At 46.7% G+C, this 27,499-nt stretch overlaps 2 protein-coding genes across 2 annotated transcripts in view; one reads left to right on the top strand and one right to left on the bottom strand.

Annotated features, from left to right (window-relative positions):
* The window catches only part of LOC119442632 (solute carrier family 12 member 1-like), an 83,008-nt gene extending 69,951 nt beyond the window's left edge, over positions 1 to 13,057 (top strand). The window contains exons 18-24 of the mRNA XM_037707575.2: positions 1,988 to 2,202; positions 4,785 to 5,171; positions 7,669 to 7,783; positions 8,628 to 8,714; positions 8,844 to 8,961; positions 9,064 to 9,131; positions 11,497 to 13,057. Of these exons, the coding sequence (XP_037563503.1) occupies positions 1,988 to 2,202; positions 4,785 to 5,171; positions 7,669 to 7,783; positions 8,628 to 8,714; positions 8,844 to 8,961; positions 9,064 to 9,131; positions 11,497 to 11,632 (1,126 nt within the window). The 3' untranslated portion in view covers positions 11,633 to 13,057. The remainder of the gene's footprint in view (positions 1 to 1,987; positions 2,203 to 4,784; positions 5,172 to 7,668; positions 7,784 to 8,627; positions 8,715 to 8,843; positions 8,962 to 9,063; positions 9,132 to 11,496) is intronic.
* A 3,853-nt stretch (positions 13,058 to 16,910) lies between these two features.
* LOC119442634 (betaine--homocysteine S-methyltransferase 1) overlaps positions 16,911 to 27,499 on the bottom strand; it is a 31,302-nt gene continuing 20,713 nt past the window's right edge. Inside the window, exons 4-8 of the mRNA XM_037707578.2 lie at positions 25,401 to 25,592; positions 24,715 to 24,862; positions 22,065 to 22,247; positions 20,168 to 20,399; positions 16,911 to 17,211 (exon numbers count right to left, since the gene is read on the bottom strand). Of these exons, the coding sequence (XP_037563506.1) occupies positions 17,040 to 17,211; positions 20,168 to 20,399; positions 22,065 to 22,247; positions 24,715 to 24,862; positions 25,401 to 25,592 (927 nt within the window). The 3' untranslated portion in view covers positions 16,911 to 17,039. The remainder of the gene's footprint in view (positions 17,212 to 20,167; positions 20,400 to 22,064; positions 22,248 to 24,714; positions 24,863 to 25,400; positions 25,593 to 27,499) is intronic.

The following is a 27,499-nucleotide window of genomic DNA, read 5'->3' as shown; positions in this document are numbered from 1 at the left end:
GCGTGTTTTCGCCTGGTGTGAGTGAAATCATGGAGTACATGTCGAGTGATATTTCGCCCATATTTCTCATAAAGTAGCATGTCAGGCCTGCGCCTATAATAAATGCTTCAGATTTCATCAAAGTTATCTGTGTCATGGACACCTAATCGTCATTACTGGCAGATTCAGTTGAAAATGAATTTAAGGTTCTTTATGCTAATACGTTGCTAGCACCTTCGAATCTACTGTTTTATGTATTAGAAGCGAGACTGGCTAGCTGGTCGCAGGATCCTGTTGTGGCTTTAACGGTAAGGTTACATCAACTTAGTGCACGTCAGGGATGCGACAGTTTTGAGAAATGGTATGTAGTTAATGAATTCTTGAAGGATTATTCTTACCTTATTTGAGTGCGAAGCGTCTGAGAATACTTGAATTGTAATTCAATATTTAGCGCAGCAAACCGGCTACGTTGGGATTCCTGGTTCGAAAACAGTGTGCCTAAACCTTTTAAAATTCTGCTGGTGGATTGTATGTCTGTAGTCTGGTGGCTAGCAATCACCCGCAGTACCTGTCATTAGTTTTAGAGCTGAGGTATAGCGAATGATGAATCAAGAACGATACACTTCACGCTGTAAATATCTACCAATGTACCATATCCTAAACGCCACAGTTTAAAACAGCTGGCTTCTTGCTCCCCGCTTTCGAAGTCCGCCCACCGGTTTCGAAGCCAAGTAAGAAGGCGTCTCCCTGTAAAAAAAATTGAAATTGACAACAGTGCTTTAAAGGGCGCGTCAGTTTTTACAAACAAGCTAGGTCATATATCCAGAGACATGTGACAGTTTCAGCATAAAAAAGACCCTAAAGCGCACGTTTGGTGCTAAAGAAAATGCTCTTATTTCCTTACGTCGTAATTTTGATGCAAATGCACGAAGCTTGCTCTTTCTCTTGACGTAGTTTTCTTTCACCAAAACAGCCAGCTTGCGCCATCGCTTGCGGCCAGTGCTTGCGGCCATTACTCGAGGGTTGTCTTAAGACGCTAGGAGCTTCCTTAATATGACCAGCACACGGCTCCCAGTACAGAGGTTGTGTAAAATAACTGCAATTCGTCATAGCGTGTTGGAAGATTACGGCAACAACATGGACACGGCGTTCGCGCAGCGTGTTAGCTGTATCACTGGGTAACGATGCTGTGAAGCATAGCCAACTGAAAATGTTTCGGAGGCACAACGGAAACTGGATGAATATTTATGGGCTGCACACCAGACACAGGGTCACATTGTGCAGGTAGCGCACTCGATCGCATTGCACATACGCATATGACGAGGCCGTTGAAGATGATAGATAATTTGGCAAGTTTGTATTGGTTCATGGCTGATAACAAAAGCACATTGAAAACGAAGACGACAGAAGGCGTAGACACAACACAAGCACTGGTGTTTCGTCTACGCCTTTCACTTTGTTTTCAGTGTGGTGTTATTAGCCATGAGCCCAGCCCAGCTTCAGCTGCGGCGGCTGCACTTTAGATCGGTGCGAGTGCAAAAGTGCTCGCGTATTAGGCGCCCGAGCGGTGCACGTTAAAGAAACCTAGGTGACCAAAATTGATCCGGAATCCCCCTCAACGGCGTGCCGCATTATCGTATTGGCACGTAAAACCGTAGAAAAAAAAATGTTAGTACTTACCGCTCTTCGTTATATGGCCTGAGCGGTGCCCTGTCTATAAGTTGGCACCAGAAGCATTGCTAAGATTAGACCACAGTTTGCACTCGGCGCTTCCACAGGCGAAAGCGCTTTCTTCTGTTGCTTGCAAAAAAAAAAAAAAAAGAGCATCGCCACTGTGCAAGGTAAAAGATAAAATGGAATACATTTTCAAGCACAGCAATGCGAAATATATTAGCGCCTCTTTCCCGGCATGCTTTAATCATCTGTAGGAGAAGTGCGACTCCTGAAACAGACAAACATAATTGAACACACCCAAACCACTGGTACGTGTCATTTCTTTCCCACGCAGCCATTCATTCGACTCGCACATGTCCCTGTGCATCCTGCGCCTCAACGAGGGCATCGACTTTTCCAAGTACTCGGCCGAGGAAATGTCTGCCGGCGCGACCACGAGTTCGGACGCCGCGTCGGCAGGGCCCGCGGGCACCGAAGGCAGCCTCAACCGGGACGCCTCCTCGACTGACAACCTTCCCAGGCACGGCTCCAACTCGCAGCTCTCGCAAGGTACGGGCCCCGCGCGTGTTTCCTCCTAAAGATCTCGCGATACGGAGCGATGTAAGCAGGCTTCTGACTGTCAGCGAGTTATGTTAACCCGATAAATACACGTTGGCAGGCACGCACGTATGCGTGGGAGCGGGAGACACCAGGACAGCGTGAGCCCCCGCCTTCAAACTAGTTATTCCTCTTTGTTTCTGTTGTATACTGTGCCATTGTGACTGTATGGCGAGCTCTTGTACGCGCTTGTGTGTGCGTGTGTAGATGAACTCTCTTCATTCGCTCCCCTTTCGCTCCCTTTCTCCCCTGCCACATTGAAAGGTAGCCAATTTGGTTCAGATTTGTTTACCTCCCTACATTTCCCTTGTCATTTCTGTTTCTGGCTCTTATCTTCTCCGCCTTCTCTTCCCTCGATGTGGGTCCTTTAATCATCGGTACTACCGCCAGTTTTACCCTGTGTGAATTAGAGTAAGGAATTCAGAAAATGAACTGCGTTTGGCGGTGCAGAAAGTGACTGGGATGCAAGCAAAATGTTTCTTGGACTAAGAAAATAGGCGATCCTGAGGTGCTAGTATAAGAGATTAATGGCATATAGGAGCGGAATAGGCCATGCAGAATACCGGTCAATGTAGTAGCAGTGTGAAAGAATCGCGCGTATAGAAAAGGCCACACCGAGAATTTAACAAGACGGAGCGCTGTCTAAAATCTACTCTTTCTTTTTTGCGAGAGACGAACATTTGTAGAAGCAAATAAGCGCACTTTAAAACAAACAACTAGAAACGTGCGCGTGAACTGTATGTGGTCGCAAGTTTTGTGGTAGACACGCAATTTCTTCAGCGTTTGTTTGGTACGTGCCTAACCAACTAATGTGACCTTCGTCTGTGGAAAGAATAAGCAACTTGTTTGCCAGTGTCGAGTCTCGGCGTTTTTGTGTCTGCCTTTTTATACGACAATGTCTTTCGAAGCGTTCCGGATTTTTATCATTAACCCATTAGCTGATATTCACACATCACTGCGCCAGACTCGCTAGCAGCTTCCTTGAGCACCGTGTGATTTTCCATGGCAGGCGATCACCAGCTGAATTCACTGTGGCAGCCTATACGATGACATGGCGTTTTAAGCTCTTCGAAATTGAAACCTGTATTGTCCCTATAAAAATTAACTATTCGTCGCACAGTGAATCAATTGACTACATCCCATGACAACTGGGTCAGCAATACATACTCCGGTAAGAAAAAAAAATGCGACTTGCGTGCAGCAAGGTATGTCGCAAAGATATAATTTTCTTCTGGCTACATGGTTACCCGTTGCAGAAAATGTCTGGTCACTCCTTGCTTTCGAGAGCGTGGGACATGTTATTCGCCCATTTTTAAATATATGCTGGGTGTTGCTTTTCACTGTATAGACAAATTAAACACGAGTACAGACACTAGAACATAAGTAGCCGTTGCTTAGTTATCTACCTCCGTTGATATATTTGATTTGTTTCGCGTACAAAGTACGAGGCAGCGCAACAGAACTGAACTTCGACGAACAAGCCCCATTCACTGCCCCATTTAATCTTCACTTCCTCCGTATTGTACAAACCCGCCGCCAAACCCGTGCTGTACCCGCGCTTGGCACTTTCTCTGCAAGCGTGCTCAGAACGTTGAATTATCTCACCAAGTGTTCTCTCTCTTGCTTCTCTTCCTTTCTTTCTCCCTCTTGCCGCTTTCGCTGTCCTGTCCTCTACGCAGCCCTGAGACCAACCGCTTCCTGGTTGGTCTTTCTGGCAGCCCTCACGCTGGCTGGTGAGTCGATCGACGCGCACTTCGGCACACAATACTGTTCCATGGCAACGATGTGATATACTAATTTGCCACTTCGATATGGCTTTGTGTGCGGAGTCTAAATTCCTTTCAGGTACGCAGTGCTTCGTTTATTGGGTTTTTTTTTCTTTCTTTTTTTTCTCTCTCTCTCGTGGCGCACTTTTATAGTATGCTCGTCCCTGGAGTTGGGCTGCTCGCATGCCCCCCTCATAACACAATTAATTTTGATCCGCATTTGTCGTGTGTTGTATGCTCCTTGTCTTGTGTTTTTTGACGCTCAGCAACAAATAATCGGAAGTGATACCCAAAGAGTAAGTATGCAAAAGCCTACAACTTTCGTCAACAGCATGTATAGGTGACCGACGTGATCTGAGAGACGACGAAGAAGATTTGGGCTATTAAACAACCCTTAACTACATATACCGTACTCCCTTTACCGTAACCCGCCGTGGCTGCTTAGTGGCTTTTACCTTGCGCTGCTAAGCACGAGGTCGCAGGATCGAATCCCGGCCGCGGCGGCAGCATTTCGGTGGGGGCGAAGTGCAAAAAAAAAACAAAAAAAAAAAAACAGTGCGACGTGAGAGAGTGGTGAACACACTCGGGGCACAGCGCTACCAAGCGAATTCTTTTATTTCTGGAAAGGCATGTAATGCACACAAAAGTAATAAGGGTAAGCGTTATCTGTAACCTATTTCTTTCCACAAACATTCAGAAGGCAATGCTTACCAGTGCTTGAAACGACGCGATATAGGATAACCGATTTCTCGACGCGGTTGGGTGCAGCGGGCAGCTCGTGCGACGAAGACGAGTCGTCGACGCCGCCGCAGACTCCAACCGCGGAGAGGACGAACAGGGACTCCGGCCTGGGCACGTACCGCAAGAACAGCTCTTCCCCGTCGGCCAACCCCAACGGCGACGCCTCGGCCGGTGGAGGCGCTGCGAGAAAGCAGAGCAGCGGCGCCGGGGCCGCGGTCATCGGCCACGAGAGCGTCACGGTGACGTTCCGGCGCGACTCCTCGGCGCCCACGGTGCTGCAGCGCTGGACGCGGCGCACCTCGTCCCAGGCCTTCGAGCGGAGCGTGCCTAAGAACGTGGTGCAGTCGGTGAACCAGTTCCAGCGCAAGCAGAAGAAAGGCTCCATCGACGTCTGGTGGCTCTACGACGACGGAGGTATGCGCGCCCTAAGGTTTTGGGTGCTGTGTTGAGACTTGTTTGAGAGGGGGTTCCCAAGATGGTTTTTTTTTTCGCCAATGGCTTTCTTTTTTTATATTGCGATAACAATTATATGGACACTCAAAGCGGATTTCTGCCGTCGGCGTCGCCGTCGCCGTGAGGTTCCGTATGGAGTCCAACGGTGATGAAATCGTCGCCGCGCACTGCATGCTGTATGTGCGAGTGAAAGCGCGCTTTCACGGGGGAGCGAACGCACGGCGGAGAGCAAACGCGACTTCTTACGCCGCACGAAAGGCCGTGGGGGACAGGAGGGAGGGGAGGCGACGTTTAGCTGCGGCGCCAAATGCGTATTTATATAAAAACGTTGCGAGGCGAGAAGGTGGTAAAGACTTCCGACGCTGCTCGACGAGTGTCCCGTTCTGATCTCGTCAAAAACCTCCGAGCTGCCCCCAGAGGCACTGGCAACAGTCACCAACGCCGCGCCCGTTCGGTGCGAACGCGGGCAAAACGCCGACGGCGTCGACAAGTTCTGCGCGTTGCTGGTGCTACTGCATGTCCAAATTTACACAGCTGATAAAACTACTATCCTTACTCCGTATATCTCTCAACTAATTTGCTATCGCAATTGATGCTTCGCCTTTCGGGTGAAACTGCGACATTTTTTTTAACAGACGCACGGGCGTTGCAGGCACTGGTTCAACAAAGTCGCAGTTTCGCCTGAAAGGCGAAGTATCAATTGCTATAGCAAATTAGTAGACAACTATGCGAAGTAAGGATAGTATTTCTAGCGGCCGTACAAACTTGTAAACAATCGCTTACTAAGTTAACAAGCATTGTGACACGCGCGCACAAGCAAACATGAACACATCTCACTCGATGACCGCGGAAACTCGCTGTCAAAACGCTGCAGTGAGGAAATGCGGCAGCAGATGCGAGCGAATTGGCATTCGTGCTGCTTATCGCTTCAACGCGAACTAAGCGGCGAAAACACACCGCACACGAAGCTCTGTCCCCATCGCAGATCGCGTTCTAGATAGGACCCGCGAGGCTGCGCCACACGCAGCAGCCACCGGAGCATAGCCTCCTATATATAGGAGGCTATGACCGGAGTAGAACGCTCCCCCCCCGGTACCTTACACACGGCGGAAGACGGCGCGCTTCCTTCCCGACTTCCTCCCTTGCGCGCGCGAAATTGAGCCACCATCATCGGCTGCACCATCGCACGCTTTCACTCGCATACACAGCGTGCCGCGCGCGATAGCGATGTTATCGCCCTGGGACTTTATACGGAACATCACGGCGACGGCAGAAATGCGCCTGGATTGTCCATATAATTGCTATCGCAATAAAACGCACCCCGGAGCTCTTGCTTGACAAACAGTTGCTTGATAAACGCACCTTCACACTGTTGCATTAGTAATGAGTGCGTGGCTTTCAAAGAGTAGTGACTGCGTCAGTCGAGAGGTGTCGCTTCAACCCAATTTCTCAAGGGGACACTAAAAAGAGAAATAATTTGAGCTGTGTTAGCGATAAGCCTTCTTACCGACTTCATAAGCCGGAAAAGATGCGAAAACGAAAGGTGTGTCGTGAGGCCATCTGAAAGCTACCGCACCATCTCGCCATGAGGTCACGAACTTCGACGTCGTCTGCTACGTTAAGATTGGCTCCATTAAAATGCAGTGTAGTTCAAGCCTGAACTTATGTTTGGAGCCACAAACGCGGAAACGAAAAAGTATTTTGAAATCCGTGACGTCACTCTGATGCACCATCGCGAAATTCAAGAAATGGAACTTTGATCCACCTTTCCTTTTCTAATAATAATCATATTACCGCGAAATTATAGCAAATAGTGTTTTTTAATGTGCTCCTTATCAGTACAAACTGATTTATGTGTCTTTGGTATCCCTTTAAGTCAAAATTAAGCGTCGAATAGAGATCTCGGAATCTTCTAAAATATGAACTTAGTCCTGCCGTCGTGTAATTATGGAGTGATCAACAAGGTGGCGGCATGGGCCAATCGGTGCTGCATTTTCCTCTAAAATATCTTCGGAGGGACAGCACTTCTCTTTGTACCTGTTATCTGCGCTGTTACACTGTCAATGTGGAGCGATATATTTCATGTCGGTCAGTGCAAGTCTAGTCCAGTCCAGTCCAGTTGACTGCAGTTCAGCCAAATTTTGTTTAAAATGGTGAAACCCTGCAGCAAAAATGTTAGAGACGCTCGGGCGGAGCAATTGCCGGCCTTGATCGCCAGGCTAAACCCGCCTGTTGCTACAATTCACCACCAGATGCTTAAAATTATTTGTGTCTTGTTAGCCAACTATGGCAGCTAGCTCTAAAAGCGGCCGCTTGTATTTATGCACATTTTAACCAAGTTGTTATAAATTTCCTACGTGTACAAAAAGTAGTTTGAATCTGGGGAAGTACGTCGTTTACTGACTTACAATGCCACTGACCTCTACAAATGTTTTCATTTCTTTGTTTTTGTCCACAGGCTTGACAATGCTTATCCCGTACCTTTTGTCGACGAGGTCCCAGTTCTCAAGCTGTCACCTCAGGGTGTTCGCGCTCGCCAACAAAAAGTACGAGCTGGACAAGGAACAGCGCAAGTGAGTCTTCTTGTGTCAGTGGCAGTGAGCCTATATGTAACTTAAGATATATAATCACTGTCCTCCGTTACGGCGTATGGCCCTTGCGCCATAAGTTATCGCGGCGTATTTTATAGCTCGCTTGTTGATTTGAGACGTTAAACTCAATCTTCAATGAATAAATTAATGAATGAACAAACTAATGAGCAGATGAATGAATATCAATCGTTAGATCACTCCACCAAAACAATACTCCCGTGAGTAAATGAGTCAGTCAATATACATTCGAACCCGGATATATCGAATCTGAAGGGGATCGCAAGGAAGTTCGATATATAGGTAATTCAATATATAAAATTAATATTTTGTACAGAAATTTTCAAGAGGATTTTACTGCTGTTCGTTATACAGAATAATTCGTTATATGTGGGTACGATATATCCGGGTTCGACTGTATCGATCAATAAGTCAACCAGTCATTGTCAGTAAATAAGTGAATCAATCCGTAATTCAGCATTTTACTCTGCAGAATGCCCTTGAAACGTTTTTGCGTGAATGAAAATGTCGCTCTTCCTAGCACTCATGCCTTAGAAAGTATATTTTACTACTAAAGGGTGTACGCATAGACTTCGTTTCACCGGGTAGGAAGAATCACATTTAAAACCCATGCTCCTTAATGTTTAGTGTGAATTTTATTATCTAAAATGATTAATTGCTGTAAGTCTAGAGAAACTTTGTAGACTTGGGGGAAAGAGATCTGGTCACACCTGTTTCCTCAGAGTGTCTGGTATTGCGTTGCCTTGTAAGTTCCATGTCTCACGCGCGAGGTTGTTGAATAACCGAACTCTCTTGCTCCGCTTTTCAGCATGGCTGCCCTCTTGAGCAAATTTCGCATAGAATATTCTGACGTGACCATCATTCCCGATATCGTGAAACCACCGCAGGAATCAACGTAAGAAAACCTTCTGTCCTCCTATTTCTGTTGTCGGCTTCAGACAAAACTCTTCTATGCGCGATAGCACTGTTTTTACTATTTCTGATGGCACATCAGATATTGCACCACTGTCCTCGTGAATTGCAGGAAGGAAGAATTCTTTAAACTCCTGAACCCATGGAGGCGATCGTCGAAGGATGCAGAGTCCGATCAGATGCCAGCGCCGTTCGTGTCAGAGTCCGAGATTCTAGCCGTTAAAGAAAAGGTACGCGTTAAGCGTTTGCGTCTCTCAATCCCCCTCAGAACTCTATTTGCTCACTTTTAGGCACACGCTAAACTTTCCTATATTGTTATTTTTTTCTTCCAGACAAACCGAAATTTGAGACTGCACGAGCTTCTGCGGCAATACTCAACAGGTGCATCGCTAATAGTGATGTAAGTCTTCTTTTTTTTTTTTCGGACTGGATTGTGCATCACATACGCGTCATCTGCAGCCTAGGTCCGGATGACTTGAATAGCGAAGCATGCTGCACACAACTAGGCACAAACGTACGCCGTTTACAAATTGTGCATGTACGTGTCGTGGAACAAGGAACTTGTTACTAAACGAAACATTGTTGCAGCACTTCATAACGAAAACGAAAGGCAAGCTTGCTGCTCAGACTTCACGGGTATTCTCGAGGCTGGCTCTTCATCTACCACTCGCCACTATTCTGTAACATTCTTTTGCAGTGGTCGTGTGCGGTAAATACGCATTATCACATAATGTCGGCGCTCTAGATGCATTCTTTATATCACGGTGTTCCTGTATCTCTAATGTTGTTGAACCACTCGGTTTCCCTTCTTCTTGTTCACTGTGTAGCAAAGACCTCGACTCCAGCAGGCTTGATGCCTTAAGGTAGCATACGAGGGTTTCGATTTGTCAGCTGCCTGCTCATAAACGTTAACGTACTACGTGACATCACTGGTCAAAATGATGTTCAACATCCTCCCCCATGACGATCTGTAGCGCTGGCTAACACTCGCCAGGTTAGATCTTGTGCACTGACATAACCTTTTATTAAAGGCACATATAATTTCTCGAAGAAAATTCTTAATGTGTAAAAGTGTCAAGTGTGCAAAACACAACGACAATAAGCGTAATCAAGGAAAGGAAAAAAATATTTTGCGGGAACGTTTTCAGCAGTAGGGAGAAAACACCAGGCAGAAAACTGGAAGTGAGCTTCACCCCAAGTCACCTACGGCTTCGTTTAGAATTTGTACAGACGTCTCCCTACGTAGGAGCGGCCCGATTCGGGATGAGTCACGATGTACAGGGCTTCAATAAAGTTTATTCCGTCCATCCATCCATCCATCTCTCGACATATGTGAACCATGGGTGTACATCTGATTTGCTTTGCATCCCGTGTGTGACCCCACTGCAGCCAGAGATCTTGCATCAGTCTGTCTCTGACGATGCTTTCAAAAGAGAGCGAGTCGCATGCCAAACCACTTCCTCGTCACGTGTTCCTGCTCGAAACCAACAAATGATGCTTGCTGCCTGTCATTCAGTGTTGTTGAAGAGATTTAGCCAGAAACTGTGTACTCTGTACCGAAACTGAGCAAAAAAAGAACACTGACGATACTCTCTAATGCGACATTTGCGCACAGCTCTATGCGTGTTTTCATTTCTCGATATATTGGCTGGCGCGAACAATCTGTCCCGTGCGGCACGTTGCAGACGGAGCGAAGTGTGGCGTGACTGCCTCACTAATCGGGAGATTGCGAGAGGCAGCGCGTGGGTGACGATGGGCGCGATTCACAGCAGCCGCCACAGACAGACCTCCGCACATGCGGCGCTTTGTTTCCATACAGACTATGCGCGCTACTCTGGCGCCATCTCGTAGCCATCGTCGCCGCATAGCCCGTCTTGCGCGGCACTTCTCACGCTTTCGCCATACCTTCCTCCTCCGATTTAGACCTGATGGTTCCGCTGCGCCCTCCTCCGATTTCCTCCTCGCGCTTTCTTCGCTATCGCCGTCTTTCATCCTTCGCTGTGCTTGTTCGCTCGGTTACGAGGGACGCCGAGGGACGACGCCGATGCTCGCCACAGGAACGGGCGTCTTATAGCTGCGCACTAAAAAAAATTCTGGTATGTTGCCTGTAGGCAACATACAGGCAACATACCCAATAAGTGTATAATACAGGCAATTCCCCAATAAAGTGTTAAATATCCCAGAATATAGACACGCGAACAGCCATCTCTGTATAGCACAATTGGTAGTGCAAGCATGCGTAATGCGGATGTTGTGGTTTCAGCTCCCACTGGCGGCAAGTTGTTTTTTCGTCCCCTTACACTTTCCTTTAGCTTATCATTTCTAGACTTCAATTAAAAACTCAAAATAACATCCCCTATTGGTGTCTTTGGCGTCATTAACTGGTGTCTTCATGCAGTTGTGACTAACAAAAACCAAGCCCCTTGATTCCCCTTCTCCTGTAATGGTGTGGCCACATGTAGAAAGACGTGCTCGACCTATCATACAGTGTAGAGTTTACGGTGCCCCGCTCTCCAACTTAAGCGGATACCTCAATGTAATCTATAATGTACAGTTACTCTCCTATAAATTGAGGACAACATGATAGCCGCGTCATACAACTCGTACGAAAACGCTTGTCGCAATCACCGCTGCCGTTTCAGGGCAAACGTTCGCCCAAAATGAACAGCTCGATGTTAGTTCTCCAGTAATTTTGCTTCCTGGCCTTTCCCCATCACTATACTCTGTGACATCTGTTTGGTCTCACGAAACGTTATTCCTCGCAGGACCTTGCCCATGCCTCGCAAGGGAACCTGCACTGCGCCTATGTACATGGCGTGGCTGGAAATGCTCACGAAGGACATGCCTCCGTTCCTGCTTGTACGGGGGAACCAGACCAGCGTGCTCACCTTCTACTCGTAGAGAACAGCGTAAAGCACACCGTTTCCAGAAAACCCTGCATAAAGAAGAAAAAAAAGCACCGCCAATATGAAGGGTGAAGAGCCTTGCGCCACCTATACGGCGTGCCGCGGTGCGTGGCCTGGTGCTGTGACGTCACAAATCAGTCTCCCTCCACTGGACTGCATGTGCGAGTTTTATATATAGTTCATCATTTGATTTTTTTTCTTCCGTTCATTTTCTTTTTCGGAATTTGTAGTTCAGATTTTATTGAAGAATAATATGTAAAAGGGATGTAGTTTATGTATTAGAGGGAAAGAAACAGCTGTCGTTTCACGCTCAGTGCACGCTCATTTGTAAATATCGTCATGTGCAATCAAAGTCAGGCTGTCAGTCACTCGCCATCGCTTTGATTCTTGTTGATTTTTGATTCTGTATATTTGTGGGCAGAATATTCGACGCTTATAGATGCAACTAGGAACACCGGATTTAATTCTGCAGCAGCGCTCGCGATGGCACCGTCGTATTTTTCGTGTGCTAAGATCGCCAGCGAAGGGCTTTTTATACTCGAGGGCGCTCGAAATTTCGTTCTCGACTCATATCGAGTACTATGGTTCATTATGAATCCGAGCTTACATTAACCGGTGGCAGTACTTTGCGCAGTCTTAACATTCGTAGCTACAGCACGGGCTTCCTCGTTATTTTTAGGTGTTGAACGCTAATCTCCATAGAGCGTGCGAAAGACTGCGCATCGCCGTTTGACACGAAGTATCTAGCTTGCCAAACAGCTGGCGTGACGGCTACGTGCGTTAGCAGAGCTTGTGAAACGACAGTCGGCATCAGCATGCCTGCAAATGTCGTATAAAATTTATGTTCCAAATAAGTCATATCTCCAGGTCTCCCTGCCAAAGTGTCCATCAGTCAATAAAAAAACGTAACATACAAAAAAAGTTTATGGCGCACTCCGCAGACCTGAGTGCCGAAAAACTCTTTTCCAAAAGTCAGCGTTGCTCCCCCCCCCCCCCCCCCCCCCCACCCCCCGTAAAGAAAACATTCGACTTAGTACAAATACAAAGCTGTACATAATTCACGGGGTGTTACTAGAGCATTCCGAGCCAGCCCTCGCTTGCTAGTGATCCTAAAGCGAGTCGTTCCTTCATGAATTGCTATAGTTGCAGTCCGATTTGCGATGGTCACGAGAGAACTTATATTCTTGAACGAGTGCAAATGTACTCCTCCTTTCCCTCTCGCCCAGCTCTTGCTTTCGTCGCTCGATTTGCTGCCATACGTTGCGCAGTAGATCAACGTCTAGTCCTTTCGTGAAATCGAGTGTGTGTGTGTGTGTGCGAGTGCGTTTTTTTTTTTATACATATATGATATAATCCTGCAATAGATTGTACAGCAGAGGAGCTAAATAAAGGGCACAAGCCAAGGGCGTGATTGCTTTTAGCCTGCGTAAGTTGTGGCTTTGTTCTTCACTATAGCGATCGTCGCGTAATCGGCTACACACCCTTTTGGGTAAGTTCCGGTAAGTATTGTATTATAAAGCATCTAGACTCTAAAAGCAAAGTTAGTTGCTGGCAGATATTTCCTAGTGAGTGAGTGTTCGTAACATGTTCAATAGGTCCATCTTAGAGAATTCTTGTACTGCCGGTGGGGGAGAGGGGGGGGGAGGGGAGGTACGTTCAGTATTACTTTATAGCGTAAGCACTTTTTTTCCCTCACTTATCTAAAGTACTCGGTTGCCATTGAAATGACATTATTCCTGCCGCTGCCATTGAAATGACATTATTCACGGCTGATCATGAACGTAGGTATACAATGTACCCGATACCTCCTCCCATAGTGGATGCCTGAGCAAGCCGCTAGGCTATGCAATGCTGTAAAAAGAAAAAAAAAATAAAGTTTTTCAAACTGCGGAGACCTGCAGTTTGAAAACCTTTCTATTTTTTTTTTCGCAGCTATCGGCGTCATTACTTTCTATATAGTGTGAAACTTCTTTTTATTTATTTTTTTTTTGCTTCTCCATGTGTGCGATAGCACATTCTATTTGATGTGGTTCGTGAATCCCGTGTCTTAAGTCTCGTATCTGTCCTGTGTACCTCCGACATGTGCGCTCAGCTGGTAATTGCGAGAGCATTGCTTGCTTGCTTGTTCCTCACTTGTGGCGTGTACACACTACGGGGGATTGGTCAAGAAGCCGGCGGTTGAATGTTAAAGGGAAGGGGGATAGAGAAAAAAGCTAAACGAAAAAGTAAATCGGGGTGAAGTATAACGTTTATTACAATTAGGAATTGGATTTGCCTGACAGATACGGAAATAAAAGTAATTGTAATTATATATGAAGAGCAATTTTTGATGGTATTACAATTTCGAACACAATCAGCGATTTAATGAGCTATCCAATCATTGATTTTGAGAATTAACATGGTAGCCTTGTTGTGTCAAAGCGCAGATGTTCCTGTAGCTAAAACCCAATGAAGAAGCTCCGAAGGAGAGGATTCGCAATGAAATTTCTAATTTCTTCCTCTGATTTCTAAATCGACGGCATGCTAGTAGAAAGTGGTCAATGTTTTCGGGTTCCTGACAGGTAGGGCACAGAGGGGACAGTGCCAGACCGGACCTGTATAGGTAAAAGTTTAATGGTGGGATGCGGCAGCGTAATATTTTGCTACGGAGATTTCTGATTTACCTGTGGGACACCATTTATTGTCCCACGAAAAAGGACAAATGATTAAATTCCGAAGTTTGGATTTTCAGTTTTGTAGGATCTTGGGAAAGAGAGAAAACTTTCTAAAACCTAGCCGCAGTGACATAAGCTGAACAAGGCATAACGAACATAACTGGTCCATCAAGAGTTATCCGCGCAAGTGTGTCAGCCATTTCATTTAAGAATATACCACAACGCCCTGGAAACCATACCAATCGTACCGTACTTAAATTTTGAGGAGTTAATGACTTAAATGTATTGTACTTTGTGTTAGCACTCGTCCACGTCTTCTTCTTTGAAGCCTCTTGCGTGCCAATCGTCTAATCGCACAAAAACAAAATTAAGGCAAAAGGAAAATCTTGAATATCGAAGGTAACAGCCGCCTAGTTTATATTTTAGGTAAACCTGCCACCGTAGCTTGGGGGATATATTATGGTATAAAATGCTGTGGTGACTGGCTTCCCACAACTTCACACTCGTACTTTCTTCCACTTGGACACTCCTAATGCTTACCGCATTAAAAACGATCGTGTATGTAGATTTAGGTGCAGGTTAAAGTACCCCCGGTCGCCAAAATTGATCCGGAGTCTCACATTACGGCAGGCCTCATAATGAGATCCTGTTTTTGGCACCTAAAATCCTGGAATTTAATAATTCATCGTACGTAAGGTAGAAATCATCAGGCGATGACGCATAACCAGACGACGCCTCACAGCTGTTTATAACGGCAGGACACTTGGCTATTTTGTGGATACTTGTGATGCGGGAAGGCTAGCGTACAAAAACACTGACACGAGGACAACACAAACACTTCACTATCTTATAATTTGGGAGTACACTTACAATCGCGACAGTGTATGGAAACATTAGAAGAAAAGAAGGTCATTGCATCTATTACATATTATTTGAGTCCACACAATGGTTGACCGGTGGTACACCGTCTATAAACTTTCGTTTCACTGTCGCGAGTACCATCATAGAGAAACATACTTGCGTAAAGAGCGGATACTCGATCCGTTTCGCGGCTGAGCAAGTATGGGTCTGACCACCCGCCAGACGGCGTAGCGACGTCGCTTCCACTTCGCCTCAAAGGTAGGCAGCTTATGATACATCCACTGGGTAGCGTCCATGCGTCCCGTTTCCATAGAAACGTTGACGCTGCCTCGGTCAGGTGCCGCTGGTTACGCCCACCGCACCGCGCTTTTCAACGCGTCGCCTCGCTCTTGCGGTCAGGTGTTTCCTTTTGTATGCGGAAATAATTTAATAATGTGCAGAAAAACGCAAGAAACAGCTCTGTTTCTTGCGTTAAGAACATTGTTAGAAAGACGTTTGTTATGCTGGGTGAGCGTATTTTGCACGGGTAGCATAGAATATGAGCCGTGGCCTCCCTTTACCATGCAGCCACCCGTTTGTTTTTGCACCCATTCTTTTTTTTTTTTTTTCGGAAGAGCATGCGCATTACTTCCAACGCGGAATTTCCAAAAAGTCACTGGCAGCACGTTCGGCTTCAAGCACAGAATTTGTTATCTGTGGCTCACCCGTATCATCACACAAATGTTTTATTTGGCGTGGCTCGAGCGTTTTGTGAAGGCTGTTTACCTGTTTACCTCACTGTATATGCATAATGCATGTGTCCGGGCCGGTTCGCAAGAGCCAGCTTTACTTGACGCGTTGCTGGTCATGGCTAAAACGTTCTTGTTGTTTTTCTTTTTAGTCTGGATGTTTGTCTTTATCAAGTGTGTGATCCAGTATTTTTACTGTGCAATTCCCAATGTAAACAAGAAAAAATAATCTTTTTTGTATGGGACCACTGCTTCCTATTGTGTGCAACTGAGAAAAGCGGCTCAAGAACGGCGAAAAATTGCAACCAAAACTGCTGTGATCGCATTATTTTTCCAATCTGCATGAGCTAATTCAGCCTTGCTTAGGTTCTTCGAGAAACTTGACGGTTTTTCCAGTAAAAATTTAGGTTGCGATCCGCGAGCTTATTACGCCTGTATGTACGGTATGCTTAAAAATAAACTGTCAAAGCTTATGCGCTCCACTATAAACGACGTAGTTGAACATTTTAACAGCCAAAGGTAAACCAGGATAGAAAGCATTGCTATCGAAACCGAAACCAAAACAGAGCTAAACCACGCGTCCGAAATCTCGGAAGACAAAATTAGCGGTCTGACAAGCCGCTCGGGACGCTGGCGGAAGTGCAGTAGCTCAGCCGCAGGGCCCTACGGGAGTGTCCGCTCTTTACCTACGTGTTTCCCTATGGCACTACCATAAAATCGTAACATTCAATTCAGACGTGTGAATGAAGTGCGTCTTATGGTCAAGGCATGGTATATTGGCATCAGCGCTATAGAGTGTAAGCCCTAGATGATCTTACATATATGAAAATAATTGTCATGACTATACCATTATCTATCGAGAATGTCCACGCGTGTTTATCATTGACAGGTTGGCGCTACCTTCTCCTAATCATGCGCAGATAGTCGTCAGTTCGGTCTTGTGTCCGTGTTTTGTAAGCTGCCTTTGCGAACCATGAATGACCCCTGGGTACTGAACGCGCGACTTCCGTAGTGCTAAATGAAAACGAGAGCACTGTAAAAACGTTTTTATTTGATCTTAAAAATTTTACTCCTCATGGAGGACAGTGATTAATTTCTGCTTTGGCATTGAGCAGCGGTGTGGAATAATAAAAAAATAGGGGGAGCGGGTGGGCGGCGTTCACTTCTTCAGTTTCTGCAGCTTCTTGATCTCTTCGCTCGACGTGGCCTCTTTCTGTTGCTTCAGCTCCTCGTTGCCAGCCGTGACGCCCCAGTTGTCCGGTTGCGAGAAGGCGCTCGAGAAAGGTCGGCCCGTGGACGGCCTTAGGCTCTCCCAATAGGCGCGCGACGCCCTGCGACAAAGGAAAGGTTTATCGAAGCGTCAGTTTACGCGGGCAGAGCTGGTGGTGTGCGGAGGGCAGAGCGGTCAAATGTTAAAATAGAACACTCCGATGTGTGGCTATCACGCTGATGGGCACTTTTTCCGCTGGAAGATCCGGCTGAAACTGCGCACTGTGCAAGGGTGTAGAAAGGTGATAGCGCCATCAATCACAAGTCGTTCGCTGCAAAGCCGGGCGATTCCACACTATAGCTGAAAGGAAATATTCACGCGCGCCCTACAACCTCGTGTTACCTTTAACAGCAGACCGTACTGGAAAGCCGGCATGAAAAGTTTAGTGGGCGTGGGTTTAACGAAAGGAAGCTTAATTTCACGGCAGTTATTGCCCACATGCCAGTAAAGCTTTACTACGCCATGGTGTTCATATCTACTAGTACAGGCTGGAAATATGAATACCATCTGTGCCAAGGCTGCGGAAATATTAAGCTATTTTCTCAAATTCTGTTATCCGTAAACTTCGCACGCCCAATGTACAGGGTCGTCCACTCTTAGTACGAACACGGCGCAGCGTGGCCGCGCTCCGCGGAGCGCCAGCGCACACGGCGCGGCCGCGCATCGAAGCTAAGCGGCGCATGCGCACAAGGACTTGCAGGTGGGGCTTCGTGTCGTGTGTCGTCTGCTAAAGCGCCGGAGCACGCCGTGTTTTAGCAGACGACACGAAGCCCCGCCTTTAATTCCCTATGCGCCTGCGCCGCTTAGCTTCGATGCGCGGCCGCGCCGAGTGCGCTGGCGCTCCGCGGAGCGCGGCCACGCTGCACCGTGTTCGTACTAAGAGTGGACGACCCTGTACGTCTGACGAATACGCTTTCTGGCACTATAAATCTGCAGTCGGTGACAACAAAAATATGTCGCAAGTACACCGCTGTCCAACCCGGATAACGTGTATACATTCGTGGACCAGCAACGTTCACTCGTTTTTGCGACGTCCACGGCTGTTGCGAGCTCGGAGACACAGGAGGATGGCGCCGCGTGGGTTTGTTGCTGGAGCTTGTCCTGAATCTTTCGGTTGTCGCAGAGTAGGCAGTCAGCAAAGAAGGCACTGCGACGCATAGCGCAGCAAAGCTGCTTTGCTAGAGCACGTGCGTACGTGGCAAGAGAGGGAGATAGAGGAGGTTTGCTTGGTGGTGTTTAACGTACCAGAGAAACAGACAGGTTATCCGCGTTTATCGCACGCCTACTGGCTTGAATATGTCGGGAGTTGCCATAGGTGGCAGCTACTGTCATAAAATATTCTGCACGCTTCCTCGAAATAGTATTGCAATGGTTCTACAATGGAACCGAACTCAATAAGGGTCTCATTTATACATAATGTGCTTAATAATAATAAGGCATAGTGTGTCTTGCTACATATGAAACACAGCTGCTGGTTAACAGCTTTCCTTTAGCTATCCCTTACGTGTCGTCGCTATTTATTGCAATGAGTGTCCCAATTTAGTGTGACGAAGGGAAGAAAATAAAATGAAAATTTTTGCACCGTGAAGTGAAACCCCAGTTTGAAGCGCTCCCGCTATGCGTGGCCTGTCTCGGGCTGCGGCGTTCCTGAACATGTGGCCTTGCGTTAGGAGGGCAGTTGAAGACGTTAGGAGGGCAGTTGAAGACGTTAGGAGGGCAGTTGAAGACGTTAGGAGGGCAGTTGAAGACGTCAGGAGAGCAATTGAAGCGGCAGAACGCTAGCTGCGCGTGCGATAAAAGCTGCAGCTCAATGCCGGAGGCGCCACGACGTGGCAGTGCCGGAACACGTGGTCGAGGAAAATGCGACAACGCCGACAGACCGAGCGCCGTGTGCGTGTATGCGGTGCGCGCGTGTGCGTTCGTGTGTGCGCGCGTGCGGGCAAAATATAACAAGTTGCGTTGATTATTAAGTTTCTTTCTGCAACATAACATATAGGCCGCATGTTGTTCCGGTTTCTTTTCTTATCGTTTTCTTATTGCTGACATATTCTAATGGTAGCTTCAGAGCGCTCTGATGCCATTTCTACATATTATAACATCGTGAAACATTACGAGAATAAGGTTGTCAACGTCGTTATTTGTACTTCAACATCGTTGACGTTTGATGCGCTTTCGGAGCACTCCGAAGCGACCAAATAAATATGACATGTATACGGAACAAGCATACATTCAAGTGCCAACTGGATGAACTGGAAATGCGAAGCAGCGAAGCATCTAATGCCGTGCCTTGCTTTTGACCAAGGGTGCTATTCTGGACGTCGTCAAATTCCGCCACATTGTCAAATTCGACATCTTGTCAGCTCCTGTTGGCCCAGAGAGCTCATATACGGCATCTCTGATTGGCTCAAAATGCCGCCATTACAGAATTCGACAGTATGACGGAATTTGAGTATGTCCAAAATAGGTACCCCGGTCCTTTAAAGGAGCGCACTGCACGTAAAAGAAGCGCATCCAGAAAGTATGGAGCTTGGGAAAAACATGTATATCCTTTTTGTGCTATATTTGTCTCGCAGTGCCATACCTGGTATCATCGACATTATTGTAACCTCATGACACAGCGCGAAACATGCTGAAGTAGTGTAACAAGAATGCAATGTATAAACAAAACATAAGCTCTACAGCTGCATTCGTTTCTTTAGGCTGCGCTTGCTTGTGGCAGCTGCAGCAATCAGATGGAACGGAGTGGGTCAGTCTATGGTGACGACACGACGCGTCCATCTCATGAGTACCGAAACCGAAACTAATTTGTAAAAAAATATGTATCAGTAAATTGTATAAGGTAATTTGTCGCTTGCGAGTAAATTTCTTTTTTCCAAATCTTTAGCGAGTTCGGACGTTCAGTTAGAGTGCAAGAACGGCCAGTTGAAAATGTAACGTTCGTAAACTCTCAAGTGCTGCTTTGTTCCTCGCAATGCTTGAAATAATAGCCACGAGGGCAAAAGATGAGCCATGCTTACCGTGCTCGCACCCAGGGTTTTGTGTGCATGCGCAGACCCTCGCCCCAGAGGTCGTGCTTCTGCGAGGCGTCGGGCAGCTGGTCGCCGCGCTCGGCCGACAGCTCCTCGGCGATGGCGCGCACGTGGTACGGCTCGAAGCCGCAGCAGCCGCCGATGTAGCGCACGCCCTTCTCGTAGGCCTCGCGCGCATACCGCTGGATGTCCCAGCGGGTACACACGCGGGGCTCCAAGGCTGCGTTCGGTCAAGGGAAATGGGATCTGTCAATTCGGGTACTGCGACATCGAAGGCGAGGTTTTCTAAGGTTGGCCTAAATATTATAATGCACTTGAATCTCGTTATAACGAAGTCGCCTCCGACGCCAGAACGCCTTCGTTATATTCGATATTCGTTATAGGCTAGACTCACTGTTTTGTTACATTCGAACCTCAACGAAGTCGCGTTCGACACGAAAATATATTTGTTATATTTGACATTTATCAGCAATATTCGTTATATGAAGCGTCTATCAATTCGATTGGCGGCTACGACATAAGGAATTTTTGCTACCGTAATAAATACCTCGAGCCAAGCATAAACAAAAAAAAATCGTTTCGCTATAACTGACACCCCATCAGATTCTGCACTTTTGGTTTTGTTTGAGCAGGATGATACTTGTTGAAATAACCAACATTTAGATGCCTATGTTAGTTATATCAAGGTTCGACTGCACTGGTTGTTGTTTGTTTTTTCGTTCAAGAAGGGTTGCCTCAAGGCATTGTCGGCGAAAACCTACAAAAGAGTGCCACCCCGCATAATGCTAAAATTTCAGTGGGTTTCCGCAATGACAGTCCGTTCGAGCCCATTTGCTGAAACCAACAAGTGGCTAATGTCGGAAGCAGGTCCTACTCAGCAAAAGCTTCTGGGTGTACTGCCGCTCACGATAACGCTCCAAAGCGTCTGGTCATTCATCTTTATTTTTTTTATACGAAAGCGTCAAATGGCCCATTGAGCGAGAAAGCCGCCTTCTGTCGTCTGTTGCAGCGAAACAGCCGGTAAATTCCCATTGGCCTCGCCACGACGTCACGAGCGCGCCTCGACGGAGCGGAGCCGGCGAAATGTTACACCCGCGTTAGCGCGCCAGGTGTTGCATGAGGGGAGAGGGCATCGCCGCAACGCCACGTCATCCTCGCTCTCGCTCTGGGAAGCCTGTGTTATCCGCGCGTTCCTCGTCCGCGCAAGCTCTCTCCTGCGTTCTAACTGTTTTCAAAGTTTGGTCACTGACCAATACGTGAACGGAACTGAGATTGGTTCAAACACACAAGGTTTACAAAGCCATTGGCTGATTTTTCTTCCCCTTTTCGGCTTACGTAGGCGCGCTGCTGGATACAGCATTCTGCTGTCATTTTACTGTCTATGTGAGGCAACCAGCGCGATGTCTGCCGCAGTTATAACTTGCAGAAACACGATCACGCGACAATATGAGAGTGACTGAATAATAAACGTTTGCTTGCAAATAACCTGTCGCTAATGTTGCGTCGTTGAGGGAAAATACGGGCGGAATAAAAAGACGAGGACAAGACAGAGCGCCTGTCCTCTCCACATAGCTTTATTCCTCCCTTATTCCGCTCAACGACACAACCTGACGCACCAACTGGCCCAACAGTCAGCGAACATGTCGCTCTTCACCTCTTGAACCAAATGTCCTACCCTCCAGTGTCATCTTTTATCCTTCCACTTTCTTTTTCTTTCTATTTATTTCTCCCCCCCCCCCCCCCTCCGTGCACCCGGTGCAGGGCTACTTCCGCAGCCATTTTTCTTTTTGTCCAGTGTCACTCAGCTAGGCGCGCAACGAACAGAAGAGGTGCACGAGAGACTCGACACAATTGTGTGTGCGAGTGCCCCCGCAAGATGTCTCACCAAAGGGGAACTCCGGAAGGTCGATGAATCCCTGCTTGCCGGCGTCGGGTGTATGGTACGCGAGCGGCTGCGTGATGAAGTGTGCTTTCAGCCCAGCAGCGCGCACAGCGTCGATCATGAGCTGCACGCCCTCGAGCACCACGAACGGGTCGAAGTGGCAGTTGATGCCCACCACATGCGCACCTGTAAAGGCGAGAAGTGCAAACGGGAACGTTACATACACTGCAGGCCCATATATATATATATATATATATATATATATATATATATATATATATATATATACGAGGAGGTCAAACTAGCACGCACAAAGTATGCTCAGGCTGTCGCTCATTTCGACGCCCATATCCTCCTGAGACACCTTGTACATTATATTGAACGCTGCGTTCGATACGCTTCAGAACAAACTCGGAAGCGCTTACGTAAACCATTCATCCAAGATATGAAGTCACGTGTGTGCAGAAGCGTACGAAAGCGGTTTACTCATGTGCATGCCATCAGGTCTAGAGAAAATCGACACTAATTTGATCCAGATCGTCGTGTCATCACGGACAAAAAAGAAAATAACTTGCGAAGTGCGTTTCGAGTATCGCGAGATTACATGAAAATATAGGATTCAGCATGAACATGTGATCGCACCACATGGCGTCACACCTTCATTTCTTCGTTTAGGCAAATAAACCAAAGCAAACATGAAAACACGGTTATTTAGTCCACCTACATGGAGATGCTGATTTCATCATCTAACCATGGTATTTAAAAAAAGTCACATTCGTGGCATACGAGTCGGTAATAATAACCGACTTCAAAAGCTATTAAAAGCTATTATGTCCCATAGCTGTCTTCGTGTCTCAGGAGAATATAGGCCACAACAAGGCATCAGGAGTTGTGAAAAATCATTCAGCAATTATGCGCTATAAGTTCACTCCTTTAGGCGAGACCGGCTGTCATAGAAGAGTGTGGTTTGGTCTCAAGTCCACTGTTTAAAGTTTAACTAGAGAATGATCAAAGAGTCTTGAAGAATACAGGAAATTAGCGAAAAACCAGTTGGATGAATTTGGTTTAAAAACAGATTACACCGTAAGTAGTATAATGAACTTCGTCAAACGTTTGAACAAGGAAACTCCTTGTTCTTACTGCTAAGTCGGTATATTTTGCTTGAGAGACCATCTTTGTTTTGTTTTGGCTGTTGCGTTATTCATCAATACGTTGATTTACTGCCTAACTGATGCGCTGGTAATCCTTGAAAGAATAAGTACAAATGAAAATCTATCTGCAGTTACGCAAGGTCTCCTCCGCTGAACAGCGTTATGGTCGTTCACGTGAGAGTCGCAAGCAACGTCGCGTATAACTTGGTCAATCCGGGGAAACGGTGCCACACCGCACGTAACATTTACGGACCACCGGAGCGGCAAAATACCTAAATTCTCGCACTGCTAGTGCATGCACGCTTGAAATGAAACATGCAGGCCGTCTAGCATCCACAGAGAAATTAATTTCGAAATCCTCAAAGAAGTTTAATCTTCATGAGTGTGAGCATAATCAACATTCAGGAACACGAATCAAATAGCAAAGTATATCGAATTCGATTCGAAAATTTACTATTCAGTATTGTTGAACGTTATCTTGTGTTCGAACATATAAGGGATAACAACATTTGAGGGAGTATAGTGCAAGAAAGAGTGGCACAAGCAGGGACTTTCACGAGTGAGATTGCTGAAATTGATTATTTTTTTTTTTTTGCATGTCGGAACCACGTTTTTCTCTGGGGGGAGGGGGGGCGGGCAATTTTGACAATCTAGGGTTCTTTAACATGCACCTAATGCACGGTGCATAAGCGTTTTCTATAGTTTTCCTCGATCGAAATACGGCCGCCATGGCCGCGGGGATCGAACCCGTGAATTCGTGCCCTGGTAGCAGCGCACCAACCATAGCCGCAAAGACACCGTGGCGGGTAGATTATGGTGCAGGGCGGCCGCGGATGCTGCAGAGAGGCATCAATTCCTCGTCGAACGCATGGGGCTGTTATGTTCCGTGCATTGTTGCATGCTGTATGCTCTACGCATGCTCCAACTACTGTGCAATGACTTCCAGTCATTCAGTACTGACAATGACTGGCATTTAACAGACACCCATGAATTTGCTGTCTCGATTTAGGCAGATCGATTTTTCTTTTCATTGGGCTAGTTATCTCATCCCGGTTGTATCAACAAACACTACACTCTACGTGCATGTGGGGATGCGTTGTTTTTTCGTTTCATTACCGTCATTGTCGTGGCACACGAGATAACTGAAAAAAGTTGGTTATCATGTACAATCTCCTCATTTGACCAGTCGTCCATGTATGTATTGAATAATGTAAATGAACCTTCATTTTTCATTATTTTTTACCAGGACAACTCCGCGGCCACCTTTGTATTTCACTTTGTTTAGAAATTGGAAAATATTTGGTGTTCGATTCGATATTCGAAGGTCTTGTTTTCTACAATATTTGTGTTCGATTCGATTAGGAAATCAAACAATTCGATCGCCCCTATTTACAGTAGTCATTCAACCAGCTCCCGCGCACTCCTTCAAAAAAATGGCGGTAAAGGGGAAGCGTGGCCTTTTTTTAAGCCACAGGAGGCATTCCAATAGGCATTGCACTTACCGGCTTTGACCATGCGCACCGCGCACTCGCCGGCAGAAACACCGTGCATGTCTCCCAGGGGTCCGATGCACATGGTGGCCACCACGGGAAGCCCCGTCGCCTTGCACACCTCGATGGCCATCTCGATCTCTTCAACGTGTTCGAAGTACTGCGAACGAGGAGGTGCACAAACAAATTGGTCGCTGTGCAGTTCGTGTGCGGTGGCCATGGCATCCGGCTGCACCTCTGTCACTGTTGAGTTCAAGTTAAAGGAGCACTAAAGACAAGCAACGAGTCAGACACGACTAGTACAACATTCTTCCAAAATTCTAGATATGTTCGATTTGTCGGCCCGCACTGCAAAGGGCTGCCCGGGACGGTGGGCGCCCGCCAACCGCCTACGCTTCAGCTGGCGATCAAAGTAGTGCGCTCGCGGGCAGTCCTCAGCAGTCCAAGACGTCAAATTAAATAGACACACTATTTGCATTTTCTTGGTGGCTATAGTATAGTCATTGTGACACAGCAAGGTTGTTAGCAGCCTTTCCTTTAATGTCTTCGTTTATCTTTAAACTTTCATTTCTACTGTACTTGACACCTCTAACTTTAACTCTCTCTCCCTCTTGTCATTTTGATTGTTTCCTTGTTCCACCACATGGCTTGTAAATATGACGTTTCACCCACGCCGAACCCGTGGTCGCAAAGCGTACCTCGCAGATGAGGAAGTCGAGCTTGTTCTTGACGAAAACGTCGACCTGCTTGCGGAACACGTCCTGGATTTCTGCCTTGGGACGACCCGTGAGGTAAGAAGGCGTCTGCGAAATGCCGCCGGCCACGAGGGCGTTCTTCTCCTTGGCTACCTCCAGGGCCAATTTGCAGGCCGCCGCGTTGATGTCAACCCCCTGCAGAAAGACGACGACAAACCGAATGGATATGGTGGTGAATTGGCGAACATGCTAGCAGGTCACTTATGCGCATGCATCTGTGTTATTGAGCATAAAAACCTCATGTTTCGCTCAAACTGTAGACGCAACAGTATGCCAACTTAGGCTGGCTGGTTTATGGTCAACGTGGTGGACAACGCAAAGGTTAACGAACGGTTAACGTCTCCTGTAGCATGCCACCTGCATTTTCATTTTTTGAAACGATTAAAGAGTACTTGATTTCTGCAAAGAAAATAACAGGCACTAGCGCTAATTATCGCGTATTGCCTCTACTACACGAAGCGACAGTGTAAGTAGGAAGAAAGCGTTGAATTTGCAAGGAAGTTCTGTGGAAGCGCGGGAGGTGGAGAAAGGCTCATCAAAGAAAAAAAAATTGTCATCCTCCTGAATACAGCAAGAAGCTACAAAAGAAACCCGAGTTTCCTTTGTAGCTTCGGGCTACGTTCGGGCGGATGACAATTTTTCGTTTCAGAAAAGCGTTCAATTGAGACAACTAATGACGTAGGAAGTTTGAAAGCGGGTGTCCTGTTTGAGACACAAGAGTTCTACAAGTTCTCTGGTTCTTTTCGTTGTTCTATCGAGAACAATGTAAATAGAAGTAGCATGAATAATTAGGCACGGGATTTCACAGTACTGTGTTTCGAACCATTCCAAGTAATGCTATTAGTTAACAGTCGGTGCCCATGTGCCCAGACTGTCTTTCTTGTTTCGTTATTTTCGCATCTCATCATGATCTACGAAACAGTGGTGGATGTCCCTTATGGTTAAACTTGCTGCTCGAGCTTGCGATAACTTATTTCCTGTAAATTACGTATTCAAGGTTGTTTTTTTTTACATTAGTCACTCGTGCGACGCGCGCACGTGCTGATGCTCGTTAAAGTAGAGACGTTATCAGTCATTACGTGTATGCTAATACGGCTCATTTATGTATATGTGTGCACACTCTTTCTGTGAACTTGAATGCAGTGCAAACACGGTCCTTATATAGACAGCGCTTGCTGCCAGGCGATATCGTTTAAGGTGCCAATAAAAACGCCTTGCTACATCTTTAAGAAAGTGTGTTTGGACGACCAAGCAGCTAAATAAAACAGATGCATTTCGCACGGAGCATCATAATTTCTGTAGCTTGACGTTTCAGAACTACACAGCACGTGCTCGATCAAAGGACGAATAATTTATCATAAATAAGTAACAATAACTAGTAGGGCAATCAGACGGGTTTGAGCCCATGAATATCAGGTAACAACCTCACACTGTAACACACTGCAGCCTTGCCAGTGCCTTCGGGGTATACTATAGGTAAATGTCTAACAATCTGCGATAATCTTGTGTGACACCTGTTTTTAAGGGGTGTACAGACACTTTCTTGAAGGATGTAAGACGGTTTCATGCTCGCGATAACAGCAGCGAGCGTGCCGCCCCCAAGAAACTTCCGGTCACGTGCGGTATCAGTCTGCTACGCGGAACAAAAAGCATGTTTCCAAGTTGTTTCCGTGTACGGAAAAGAATGACGCATAATGCCTCAAGGCTAATAGTTACATTGTTTTTTTTTCGTGTAATTCACTGGAAACTGCACTTGTAAAACTATGGTTATATATATAGAGGGTAAAAGTGTTGCAAATGTGAGGGCTTTCATCGTCCAATCGGAGATACAAGAGAGAGCGAAGCGGCGTTGATCAAAGGATGGTGGTACTTTTATATAGGGACTTTACTTCAAATCGGCTTGCAGCGACGCGTAGCCTTCTCGATATTGAAGCCAGATAAAGCCTTGTCCAGCCGAACGTTCTGCTGCTCCCAGAGCAATCGGGATAGTCACGTGACCGAGATTCTGTTGGATCACGATCGCGCTCCCTGTTCAAAGGTGA

Source organism: Dermacentor silvarum, chromosome 2 (assembly GCF_013339745.2).
Source record: "Dermacentor silvarum isolate Dsil-2018 chromosome 2, BIME_Dsil_1.4, whole genome shotgun sequence".
Taxonomy (NCBI): Eukaryota; Metazoa; Arthropoda; class Arachnida; order Ixodida; family Ixodidae; genus Dermacentor; species Dermacentor silvarum.
This window is presented reverse-complemented; position numbering and strand designations above follow the sequence as displayed.